Genomic DNA, 13,541 nt, shown 5'->3' with positions numbered 1-13,541 from the left:
CCACGCCCACCCCTGCACAGCTAACGTGCAGCATGCTATAAAGCATTGACTGCAACACTATTGCAAAACAAACTCAGGAAACACAAGGTATCTGTTCTGATTTTGTGTCCTGAGATGTTCGGGGGTTATAAAACATACTGGCTCAGATTACACACTGAGCATGACAAGTCCGTCTGGTACAATCTCACAAAGGAATTTACACAGAATGAGAAATTTACACATTTCATTTCCCAGGGTAGAATGAATTACAGAAGCAAAGAACTCAGTAGGGTTAAGCCCTTTCCTACCACTGTGCTATGTGCTTCTGAATTATGCTTTACAGGGTTTCTTCCATAATTTACTTATTGCTATATTAAAAAGAAACTAATATTTTTAAAGGTGAATAGGAGGAGCAATGAGAAAGAGTATATTTTAATTGGCTGACACTTTTTGTATATTTTCAGGTGTACTTGGAGATACCAGAGTTTCCTCCCTCCCTCTCTCCCTCCCTCCCTCGGAAGATCATTATGGCTGATAACAATAGTTTTTCTCTCCTGGGTAGTGTAGATGACACATTTTTCCTGTAGCTTGTCTTCCTGTAAAGTGCAGGAATTCCTGCACTTTCTGGGTGCCCTTCCTGTTAACTTACATTTCAGATTTCCTGAAAAGGCATTCAACTGCTTTAATATTTGAAAAATGTCAGCTCAACCCCAGACAGCTAATACAAACAAGCTGAAAAGCATACCACCTAAAGTTACTACTGTGGAAAACAAAATTTCTTTTTAAGAAATTCTTTCTCGGAATGTCAACTGTTAGTAAGGCTGCAAAGAAGTAACCCAGTCCTTCCAGCTCCCAGGGAGTCTGTAATTCTTTTGCCTCTGCTGTGCCTTAAATTAGAGGTCTGTAAAACTGAATTATAGTGATCTAGAAAGTTCGTAAAGGTTCTCGGATTGAGCATGTTGTTAAATTCTCCAATACTAGGAGATTCTATCTACCTTTCACTTTTCCTCCCATTTTATTTGGTAAGAGTATTAAAAAGTTTGGTACTGCAAAAAAGTGTTTTGGCCATTTGAGAATAGTGTAGCTGAATTAGGCCAATTCCACATTTAAAGTCCAGGCCAAGGTTCCTTTGCCACTTCCAAAATGATCACCCACTTCTTTCTACCAATAATTTTCCTTCTGGACAAAAACCCCATGTTCATGCCAGATGCACTTTACCAACAGATTCCAATGAAGAAAACTTACTCTTCTGAGTAACTGGGAATTGATTTGAAGGACTACCAGTATCTGATCCATTAGGGGCAAACCCATAAGGGAAGAGTGCTGCCCTAAAACTTCCTTTATCTTCCCAACTGGAAAACATGATCCCGAAATTATGCAAAAAGGAGCCTGATTTTGTTTAGACCCTAAGGTCCAAAGATAAGATCACAGTAAACCACACCTTCTTCATGACTTTCCTGACTATCCCCCAAATAGAAGAATAACTCCAATCTCTAGACTCCAAATATCACCACTTCACTTCAGTACCTGTCCTATTAACTTGCATTATAATTTCCTTACGAACTCGCTTTTCCCAACCAGAAGTAAGTTCCCTGAAGGAAAAAACTTCACTTAAGAAACGTTGTGTGTCCCCCAAACCTCTTATGTACCCACACACATTCATAGGTATATACCTTCCTATATATATGTACATAGATGTATATAAAAATGCATATCATTATATACTTATGCCTATATTAAACTGAATTAAATGAATGACTAAATATTTCCCAAATATAAAGTAAGTGGATGCCGTCTCCTTAATACACCAAGGCATGAACTGCCTCTTCTAAACTGCCTCTTCCCTGCTCAATCAGAAGATTTTAGGTTTTCCTTATTAAAGTGACATCTCCACTTCATAAGGCCAATTCCTAGATTCTTCAGCACTCTTCACTTTTCAGATTTTCATCCTCCCCTAATTCTCAAATTAAGCAGCATCCTGCTTTGAATTCTTGAAAATACAACTTTCTTTATGTGTTACTCAGATATTAGAACTCCCATCGGGCATAATTAAAAAGTGGTACAACTACCACCACTGCTACAAAAAAAAATATATATATATATATGCAGGAAAAAAGCTTGTAAGACACTTTAATTTCACCAGGTCTTACTCAAATAGTGCCACAGATCACCTAATTCACCAATATCTAACTCACCTCTTCTTCATTTCATACATTCTCATATTAATATGCTTTCTCTAGGGTAAAGAAGGAATTGTCCCGAAACAAGTGACTTAGGGTCCCACAGGTATCTGACAGCACCCTCTCAGTTCTCTGATGCTATGTCAGGAGTTTTTTAAATTCCCTCCCCAGCATGACATTAAGCCTGCAAAATATAACTGTGTTTAAAGCATTAAGAAAAAGAAAAAGAAAACATAAACAGAACAACCATAACCCTGAACTTCTGACCTATTATAGCCACCAAAATGTATGCAATTATACACTTAAAAGATTTCATTCTGGTTGTCAATGAAATGGTGCAGTCTCCTCACATTGTTGTAATGCTTTAAAGTACTGTTCCCCCCCCCAATATTCCACCCCCACCAAATGCAAAGCATCTCCCAAATGGGCAGACATAAAACATTAGGTCCTCACTGCTGCTTCTAAATACTGTGAGCCAATAAGCAATTGGTGTAAAGTGCAAAATCTCCGAAGAGCAAGACTTCTTGTCTGCTTTTTTGAAATATGTTCTTATTCACCCTTCACCTTTACTTCCTTTAAAAATCAAAAGTTGCCTAATGTTCAAAGCGATATCAATGGAAATTTAGCTAAATACCGGTGCTGCAACGGTTTATTCCCAAAAGAATATAAGATTACATTAATTCCCTAGTAGTTTAACTCAAGTTTTACCTTTCATCTTCACCTACAGACTTTTAGAAAGTTTGCATTCCTGTTGCACACAAAATTACTTATAATATGTGTGCATACTAAAGAATTTTACAATTATATAAAGCATTGCACATTTAGACGCTACCAACCTGCTCTATCTCTCCTGACTGTGCAAAAGGCAAAAAAGAGCTCAGTAATCCTAGCAGAAGAATGCAAATAACGTCAATGCACAGCTGAACTGCAAGCCCTGCCTTACAGGAACTCTCTGTGTCTGCAAAAAAAGACACATACTAAACAGGAAATGCAACTGAGCTATGGAAAACCTCAAACTTAAAAATGCAATCGCCAGGCGAAAATTGCATCCATGCATTCATAAATGCATGCACAACCCTTTGCATTTTTGCAAGGAATGCAAATAGCCTCTTACCTTTCGACTGAGACATTTTCCCCTTTCCTTTGATGGGGGAGGGGAGCACAAAAGACTTTGCCTTGCTTCTCTTCTGTAGCTAGTTTTGCAACAAAGATGCAAGCTGCAGGCGTGCAATCTTCATGCAAGTGGAGTTTCTCTTGACCGATGCAGCAGATGGACTTTCAGGGAATCAAGATGGAAATGCACACCTTGCAAAACAGACTGGAAAGTGATTTTTTTCCCCCCAGTTGCAACGTTAGGGAAGGCTGTGCTGCAGCTACATGATGGGCCAGGGCTGGCAGCTAAAAGCTCCAAACTTGGAACTGAGTATCTTAGTGCGCAGACGTCCTTCCTGCGAAGGGCGCGGGGGCCGCTGGGTAATGTAGTTCCCCGCGGAGTCCACGGAGCTCCGATTTGAGGAAACGTGGTCGCCCGGGTCGCCGAGCGCGCTGGCTGGGTGCGACAAAGATTGCGCCCAGATAAACAAGTCAGGCACACGCTCCGTAGTAAGAGGCGCAAACGGCAAGGCTAAGGGGAGGGGACATTTTTGTTCTCTCTGAGTCCTTGAAACAACAGCTAAAGAACATTAGGTTTGCTGAAGAAACTTTGGCTCGAGTAGAAGGTCTATCTGGGTCGCTGGTGTGTTGATTTTGCAGCAGGGCACCTGTTGTACCTATGGCTCCTGCCTGTAGACTGTTTACCCTCCCGCCTCCATTTAAAAAAAAAAAAAATGTTTGTTTTTTTTTCTCGTGTGCAGAATTTGTTGGTGATTTGACTGGGCTGGAGGTAAGGTTTTCTTTGCACTGCGGAGAAAGATGCAAAGTTATATTTATGAAAGTGACCCACGTCAATTCTTTTCCAGGAACCTGAAATTCAATACGGGGTAGATGTGGGGCTGGGAGATTGGGGACTTCTGATTTCTTGCAGGGTTACAGAGCAAGTTCTGCTTTTTATATGTCAAAACCACCTTTTTGAAAGTTGAGATATTTCGAGGCTTTTTGTCACCTGGAGGGGGGAGGAGATCCCCTGGCCTAGGACAGAAAGAGATGGGTAATCTCAAGTGCACAAAATCAAATATCTTGAATTTATTCTGTAAAATTAACAGGTATTTGTTGAGCGCCCAGGGTGTGCCAGGCACCTTTCTAGCCCCTTGAGTAGTTTATTTTTCTTTTCTTTCCTTCTTTTTCTTTTTCTTTTTTTTTTTTTTTTTTGGCCGGGGCTAGGTTTGAACCTACCACCTCCAGCATATGGGGCCAGAGCCCTACTCCTTTGAGCCACAGGCGCTGCCCTAGTTTATTTTTCTATACTGCTCAGGGCTCGAGGGAGGGCACAATCCTCCTGAAGGGCAGAGGTGCCCCTTTCATAAGGAAGCTGAAGAGGCACAGAATCCATACAGGAAGTGGAGAGAAGTGTGTGAGCAGGGAGGAAGGGACTTCATGGAGCCAACCAGGGCATGAGCAGAAATGAGCCAAAACTTCTACTTCACTGAGTTATACCAGACGGACAAATGGTCTTTTAAGGCAGAAAGGGAGGAATTGAGGATTTCAGGCTAGTATGAGCAAAGCTCAGGGGCACCAATTAGGACAGCCTAGGGGGCCCTGAAGATGTCTGTGCCTAGCATCCTGGAGCGTTGGAGGGTTTGGGGGGAATTTTCTCTCCAGGGCTTTAAAAGGCAAGACTTTATTCCTCATTCCTCAGGGAATTGGGAAGTGGTGAAAGGGTTTTGAATAGGGGCTTAACCTAATCAAAGCATTGTTGAAAGTCAGTTTGCCCTCAGGGATCAAGGTGAGTTGGAACTGGGAGAGGCTAGAGATAAGTGTGGTCAGTAGTGAAAGGCAAAAAGAAGCACTTAGAAAGATTCAGCTAGATTTGATGGCTGCTAAGCAAAACTATTTTAACTTTATTAAGAAATCTGGGACGCCAGGGTCATCTGAGTAGTGGATGAATCTGAAGAAAGAAGACCACCATGTTTAAGCTGCAAATCAGCAAATCAACACAGTAGATCATACTACTAACGTGAATTTACTTAACTTGGTCCCCTCTACTGACATGACCAAGAATTAATCAAGGCAACCCCACGTCCATGTCAGTTTCTGCCCCAAAAGGAAGGTATTGCTGTCCCTGAGCACAGGTGTGAGGACTGTTCAGCATCTTTCTCCCACTGTCCCACTGGGTTAATCCATGATGTCCCTCCCTCCCTATCTTGTGCATACAAGCTCAGAGCCTCCTTGAACCTACATTTTTTTTTCTAAGTCTCATTTAAGTCTTACTTAACCAGGAGACATATACATGGAAATCCATTTCAATGCTTCTAGGCCACTTTCCCAGTTATTAATGGGGCACCTGCTGTGTGCCAGGTCCTGGGATTGCTGCTGGAGCTTTGTGTACACTGGCTCAGCCCAGGCAGAGCCTCAACACGGCACCTAGAGCTCGCCTCCATTTTTTTTTTTTTTTTGTAGAGACAGAGTCTCACTCTATGGCCCTTGGTAGAGTGCTGTGGCCTCACACAGCTCACAGCAACCTCCAACTCCTGGGCTTAAGCGATTCTCTTGCCTCAGCCTCCCGAGTAGCTGGGACTACAGGCGCCCGCCACAACGCCCGGCTACATTTTTTTTTTTTTTGAGACAGAGTCTCACTGTGTTCCCTAGGCTAGAGTGCTGTGACATTAGCCTAGCTCACAGCACCTCAAATTCCTTGGTTCAAGCAATCCTCCTGCCTCAGCCCTCTGAGTAACTGGGATTACTGGTGTCCACCATCACTCCAAGCTAATGTTTCTATTTTTAGTAGAGACAGGGTCACACTCTTGCTCAGGCTAGATCTGAACTCCTGAGCTCAAGGGATACTCTTGCCTTGCCTCCCAGAATGCTAGGATCACAGGTATTGAGCCACTGCCATCGCTTTGCTTTTCAATAGCTTCAGACTCCTTTCTGTATGAGAAAGTTGTCCCCACAATTTGGCCAGTACATTTCACTACTGTCCTTAGTGCTTGAACTTCCTCTGCATAGGCATACGCAGTCCACAGCTGGATTATGTTCTGAAAGTCAAACTGGCATTCATTTTCCCATAGAAACAACAGTATGTCAACAGCTAATACTCCATACGCATACCCAAAACACCTTTAATCCAGAAAGTGGCTGCATCATGTATTTAAAAATAACAAAATGTATCATTTTCTTCTTTCTGGGGGAAAAAAATATATTCTGAATTTCAAGGAGGAAATGGGAATGACGGGAAACTCAACCTCTCTGTGACATCACGGTTTTGAGAAGAAAAAGTTCTTCCTGCCTGGGTGTTCAAAAGTCTCTTCTCCCCACATTCCTGGGTAGAGGAAAAGGTTGTGCTGCTTCCTGCCAGTGTTTATGACATCATTGGTCTGGGGAGGAGATCCCTCCCATCCAAGTGTAAGAAGGCAAGAGTGAATTCTGGCATGACTGTTCTTTTTTTCTTCTTTTTTTTTTTTTTTTTTTGCAGTTTTTGGCCAGGGCCGGGTTTGAACCAGCCACCTCCGGTATATGGGGCCAGTGCCCTACTCCTTTGAGCCACAGGCATGGCCCAGGAACGACTGTTCTTTTATGTTCAGAACATCAAGTGTTTATCTTGAAGCTGGGCATGGTGGCTCATACCTGTAATCCCAGCACTGTGAGAGGTAGAGCTGGGAGGATTACTTGAACCCAGGAGTTGTAGACCAGTCTGGGCAACATAGCAAGACTCTGTTTCTAAAAAAAAAAAGAAAGAAAAATTGGCTGGATGTGGTGGCGTGCACCTGTTGTTCCAGCGCTTGGGAGACTGAAGCTGGAGGATGACTTGAGCCCAGGAGTTTTAGGTTGCAGTGAACTAGGACGACACCAGTGCACTCTAGCCCCAGTGACAGAGAAAGGCCCTGTCTCAAAAGTAACAGTGTTTAGCTCCAAGTGGACTGTGCTTCAGTTTTGAATCCCCATCCATGTAATTTTCTGTATTTCAGATCTTTCTAATATGAAAATCTAATGGATTTTCCTCTCTGTTTACAATTATCCCCAGGATCAATTCTAAACTCTGAGACGTGGCAAAATTGGTCCCCCGAGGCCTGGGCCCTGCCTTCTCTCCAGCTTCGTTCCTCAGCATACGTTGACTGGATAGCCTGGTTTCCCCAGACTTGATTTTAGGTTCATGCTCCATCTGTCTTGCAAGCCTTTTCCGTTCTCTACCTGGCTCATTCCGATTTGTCCCTGAAGACTCCGCTGGCCTTTCCTTTGGGCAGTTTGTTTGTAATGTATCACCCTAGAGTCCAGTGATGGCATTAACACCAGCAGGCAAACAAGAGCACCTGGGAAAAGCCTTATGCTGCCCAATTAGAGATTCTTGGGAGAAGCCCCATAGCTTAGGTAGCATTCGGTAAGACTGGATTTCTGGAAGAATCGTTCTAGAGTATAGTGGCATGAGGCAGGTGAAGGGTGTCACATATATTCCATAGACCAGGAACAGCACCTGTGACCTAATATCTGAATTGCAGTGGTTCTCAACTGGGGGCAATTTTGCCTCCCAGGGTACACTTACCCATGTCTAGAGATACTTTTTTTTTTTTTTTTGAGACAGAGTGTCACTATGTTGCTCTTGGTAGTGGCGTCACAGCTCACAGCAGCCTCAAACACTTGGGCTTAAGCAATGCTCTTGCCCAGCCTCCCAAGTAGCTGGGACTACAGGCACCCGCCACAGTACCTGGCCATTTTTTGGTTGTAATTGTCATTGTTGTTTGGCAGGCCCAGGCTGAATTCAAACCCGCTAGCTCCAGTGTATGTGGCTGGCGCCCTAGCCACTGAGCTATAGGCACCAAGCCACTAGAGATAGTTGTGGTTGTCACAAGGGGGAGAAAGAGGGTAACACTGGCATATAACAGGTTGAGACCAGGGATGTCGCAATCACACTATCAGGGGCAGAAAGCCCTCCACACAAGGAATCACATGCATTCATAATGTGTGAAAAACTCTGCTTTATACTATGAAAAGTTACTGAACACTCTGGAGTTTTTTGTTTTTTGTTTGTTTTGAAGCAAAGTCTCACTATGTTGCCCTCAGTAGAGTGCCACAGCTCACAGCAACCCCAAACACTTGGCTTAAGTGATTCTCTGGCCTCAGCCTCCCAAGTAGCTGAGACTACAGGCACTCACCACAATGCCCTGCTATTAATTTTTATTGTTGCAGTTGTCACCCTCGGTAGAGTGCTGTGGTGTCACAGCTGACAGCAACCTCAAACTCTTGGGCTTAAGCAATTCTCTTGCCTCAGCCTCCCAAGTAGCTGCGACTACAGGCACCCACCACCACATCTACCTATTTTTTGATTATAGTTGTCATTGTTGTTTAGCAGGCCTGGGCCGGGTTCAAAACTGCCAGCCTCTGTGCATGTGGCCGGCACCCGACTCACTGAGCTATGGGTACCTCCTGAATACGCTGTTTTTAAGTTAATTCAAAGTTAATTAAATGTAGTGATGTAACTATTTTGACATGAGAAAAACCACTAGGACCTAGGAGATTTAGATTCTAGTCCTGGCAGTAGAAAACGTTGGCTGTGTCTTCTAAGGCAGGCCCCTTCACCTTTCTGGGCTTCTTTGTTCTACTATAAAATAAGGGGCTCAGACTAAGATCCCCTCCAGTTCTAGCATTCCTTGGCCCTAAACTCAGCTCACATGTCTGGTTAAAACCACTGATGAGCCACGCGCAGTGGCTCACACCTGCAGTCCCAGCTACTTGGAGGCCGAGGCAAGAGGATCACATGAGCTCAGGAGTTTGCCGTGAGCTGTGATGCCAGGCACTCTACCAAGGGCGACGAAGTGAGACTCTGCCTCTAAATAAATAAATAAACAAAACCACTGATGATTTAAAGAGGGAAGATAAGTGTGATCATATGTTCCATTTTTCACCCTCACTAGAAAAATCTTGCTGATCCCTTGCTTTGGCAAGACGCAGATAACTATCATAACAACATCCCTTAAGAGAGGAGACAAGAAATACTTGTATTGCCATTTGAAATAAAGCCTTCCAGGTAGCAATACTAACCTGCACGTGACATTGAGGAGTATTTTGCAGCCCTGTCTATTAGATGTCAGAATCAAGACAAAGGAAGGCACCAAAGTGAAAGCTAAGAGTTCAAGTCTGAATGTCTGCGTTTCTAGATTCTAGAAAGTTGTGGTATGTCTAGGTTATGCTTGTTTAGAAAACTGCATGGTAAGTTGTGATTGTATGATATCTTTAAGTCCCAGTTCCTTAACTATGTTAAAGGATCATAATGAACGATGACGGCCAGCAGAAATTTTAGAAATCCCAATATAGATTCTGCTTGGCTTTCAGTTCCCTCCCCTTCATGTCTGGCTGTAACTCTTTAGCCTTGAAGGCCATTCATCCACTATGGGAGTCCTTGGTGTAAGCATTCTAGTTAAAGCGGGCTTACTTAGTTCACCAAGCCATGAATTTACACGGCACTGCTGCTGTATGTAAACTCCGCCTTAGTTCTTTCTCCTGCTTAGCCTTTTTCTCACCTCCACTCCAATCTTCGTTTCCTATTTTTTTTTTTTTCAAAACAGAGTTTCTCTCTCTGTCACCCGGGGTAGAGTGCTGTGGCATCATAGCTCATAGCAACCTTAAATTCTTGCTCTTAAATGATCCTCCTGCCTCAGCCTCCCAAGTAGCTGGGACTACAGGTGCCAGCCACAACACCCAGCTAGATTTTCTATTGTTAGTAGAGAGGGGGTCTCCCTGTTGCTCATGCTGTTCTCAAACTCCTAAGCTCAGGCAATCCACCCACCTCGGCCTCTCAGACTGCTAGGATTACTGGTGTGAGTCACCAGGCCTGGCCAGTCTTTGCTTTCTAAATTCTACCCTTTGGGCGGCGCCTGTAGCTCAGTGGGTGAGTGCTGGCCACGTACACCCAGGGTGGTGGGTTCCAACCCTGCCCGGGCCAGCTAACAACAATGACAGCTGAAACAAAAAAATAGCTGGGCATTGTTGTGGGAGCCTGTAGTCCCAGCTACTTGGGAGGCTGAGACAAGAGAATCGCTGAAGCCCAAAAGTTGGAGGTTGCTGTGAGCTGTGATGCCACAGCACTCTACTGAGGGCGACACAATGAGACTCTGTCTCAAAAATAAATAAATAAATAAATAAATAAATAAATTCTACCCTTCATTTAAAGTTAAAGGTCTTCTCTTCCATGAAGATGTTCTTAATCACATCCCTCTGTCCTATAAAAGAGCACCCCCCCTTCAATTCTAATGACATTTGTTAGCTCTTAATGGCCATGTATCTAATATTAATATTATATCTCAATAATCTTGCTTAAATACAAACCCTACGTCATCTGAAAAATGGTGTGTTCCCTTCACCTTCCTAACCGATTTTTTGCCTGTACTTGGCCCCTGACTCTGTGTTTAAGCAGGGACAGTTTCTTCTTCATCATCATCATGATGTAGCCCCTGGTCTGGCACTCATCATGAAGATGATATATGCTCAGCCAAACTTGTGTATCTGAGGTATGCATGGATCTTATTATCTGCTGAATAGGTTCATCTTAAACAGGTTGATTATCTGTTAGCTTACTTAGTAGTCTTTGTTGAAGTTAAAGGAACACTAGCATGAGTATTTGCTAAGAAGAATTTTTAATTAATTATGATATCTAATTAAACACATTTTGGGGCTGCACCTGTGACTCCAAGGAGTAGGGTGCCGGCCCCATATACCAGAGGTGGCGGGTTCAAACCCAGGGCCGGCCAAAAAAAAAAAAAACAAACACATTTTGGCTAATACTTCTATGAAGAGTCTAGATTTTCAGATTACTGTCAAAATCAACAGTGTCGGATATGTCTTATGGAAACGCCAACAATCTATCTTAGAGTCTTCATTGGATTATGTCCCCACTGATTAAAAAAAAAAGAAAACCTGAATGTTCACCATTCTGAGCAATTAAGGAGCCCTTTAGAGCTCCAGTGTGATTCTGTTTTAGCTTATTCCTCAAAACTATGTTGAGTCTGGGACAGGCATGTTTTAGCATCAGCTGACTGACAAAAAGATGTAGGTTCTGGTAAAGTAAGGATAGAAATTATTCCAACTTTGCGTTGACCCCATAAAGGTGTCAGGGTATTGTCTGTGTGGTAAGTTAAAACCACTGGCAATCGTTGGACTGAATAATGCACAGCACAAAAAAGATTTCAAATCCTGTGAAGTTAAGAGAAAAAGTTGGAATAGCGTTTAATCTAATATGCAGCATGTAGTTTTTCTTTTCCTTTCACCCTGATCAATTGATCCATACATAGTCATCCTTCTGTATCCATGGGGATTGGTTCCAGGACCTCCCTTATATACCAAAATCTACGGATACTCAAGACCCTGGTGAAAAACGCTGTAGTATTTGGACGCAACCTATACATATCCTCACAGATACTTGGTTTAAATCATCACTAGATGACTTATACACAATAATACCTACTACAGTCTAAATGCCATGGTAATAGTTATACTGTATTGTTTAGGGAACAATGACAAGGGGAAAAGTCTGTATATGTTCAGTCATTGTTTTTCAAATATTTTTCATTTGCAGTTGGTTGAACCACAGATACAGAGAGTCAACTGTATGTATATGGAAGTATGTACACTCACATACATATTACATACACGTACACACACAAATATGAAATCACACCTGAATTTGGAACTCATTTGTAACACACCTGATGAATTCCATAATTTAATTACTGGCTCTTATTATACAGTGTGATGTAAAAGGAATTGCACCCTGACCACCCAGCTCCCTAGTTTCTGACTTTATGACTTCTTCCAGAGAGGACACCTCCTGAATCTCAGGTTTAGACTGTACCTTCCTTCTGAAGCTTAAGAATTGCAGAATTTCTCACCATGCCTGCTATTTCAATTTTCAATGGTGATATGCTACAGAGAGGTTGTGGGTGACTGATACATGACCTAGTGACACGAAGGGTGCATATTGAAAATTTATTACATTATAGAGAGAGCTGAGATCATTTCTTTCCAATGGAGGGTGTCAACTGCAGCCCCTGCTCAAAATCCACCAACCGGCTGTTACAGCAAATAAAGGTTTACTGGAACACAGCTATGCCCATTCATTTATGTATGGGGGACAGCTGCTTTTGAACTACAACAGAGTTGAATATTTGGAACAGAAAGCATCTAGTCCCTAAATCCTAACACATTTACTATCTGGTCCCTCACAGAATTAATATAGACACTGCATAACAAATTTGTCTTGACTACATATTTTTATAAAGCTCAGTTATTGATTAATACATTTCCAAAAGTGTTCAGTTCTTTTGAAATCACTGTACTTGAACTGTTCTAAATAAAGTCATGACTCCACCATTAAACTGTAAAACCCTTGAGGAATCTCATATAGACCTTGGAGATTCTACAAAATACAGCATTAAGTGGATAGAAAGTCTGTGATAGGTATTTCCAGAGAGATTAATTAAATTGAGCATTTATTATATTTACCATAAGAATAATAAATTGTATAACATAAAAAAAGATCTGTTCATTTTCTTTGAGTGTGTCTGACTTTGAACTTATTTTACTTTTCTTAGCATCTCTTAGGATGTTCAAGTCCTATTATGTTTAACTAGTAGGTCTACGTGTTTAGAAAAGGTAGGAAGAATCAAAATAAAAATGTAAAATATAGCTTGAGAAACACCAGCTATAAAAGACATATCTCACAAATCTTTTTATCTCAGGGATCAAAAAACAAAAAAGAGGGAAGCACCTCAGTTTATTATAACTCATTTTAAAAAGCAGTAAAACTGGCCAGGCATGATGGCTCATGCCTGTAATCCCAGCGCTGTGGGAGGCCAAGGTATGTGGATTGCCAGAGTTCACAAGTTTGAGACCAGCCTGAGCAAAAGTGAGACCCCATCTTGACTAAAAATAGAAAAACTGAGGCAAGAGGATCGTTTGAGCCCAAGAATTTGAGGTTGCTGTGAGCTGTGACGCCATGGCACTCTACCCAGGGCAACAGCTTGAGACTTTGTCTCAAAAAAAAAAATAAATTAATAAAAGTATAAGACTTTTATTAAGACCTACAGTTGTGCTAGGTATGGTATGGGTTAAAGAAATGAAAATGTATGATTCCTGGTCGAGGAAGCTTAAAATCCTGTGGGTAATGTTTTTGTTTTTCTTTTTCTTTTTTTTTTTTTTTTTGGGACAGAGCCTCAAGCTGTCACCCTGGGTAGAGTGCTGTGGCATCACAGCTGACAGCAACCTCCAACTCCTGGGCTCAAACGAATCTTCTGCCTCCGC

At 42.3% G+C, this 13,541-nt stretch overlaps 1 protein-coding gene across 1 annotated transcript in view; it reads right to left on the bottom strand.

Moving 5' to 3' along the window:
• Positions 1–3,592, bottom strand: part of MAP2K6 (mitogen-activated protein kinase kinase 6) — a 114,072-nt gene extending 110,480 nt beyond the window's left edge. Inside the window, exon 1 of the mRNA XM_053569158.1 lies at positions 3,274–3,592. Within this exon, the coding sequence (XP_053425133.1) occupies positions 3,274–3,289 (16 nt within the window). The 5' untranslated portion in view covers positions 3,290–3,592. The remainder of the gene's footprint in view (positions 1–3,273) is intronic.
• Positions 3,593–13,541: the final 9,949 nt, after the last annotated feature.

The sequence above is a fragment of the Nycticebus coucang genome, chromosome 18 (assembly GCF_027406575.1).
Source record: "Nycticebus coucang isolate mNycCou1 chromosome 18, mNycCou1.pri, whole genome shotgun sequence".
Classification (NCBI taxonomy): domain Eukaryota; kingdom Metazoa; phylum Chordata; class Mammalia; order Primates; family Lorisidae; genus Nycticebus; species Nycticebus coucang.
The sequence above is the reverse complement of the archived record's forward strand: the minus strand, read 5'-3'. Positions and strand labels throughout refer to the sequence as shown.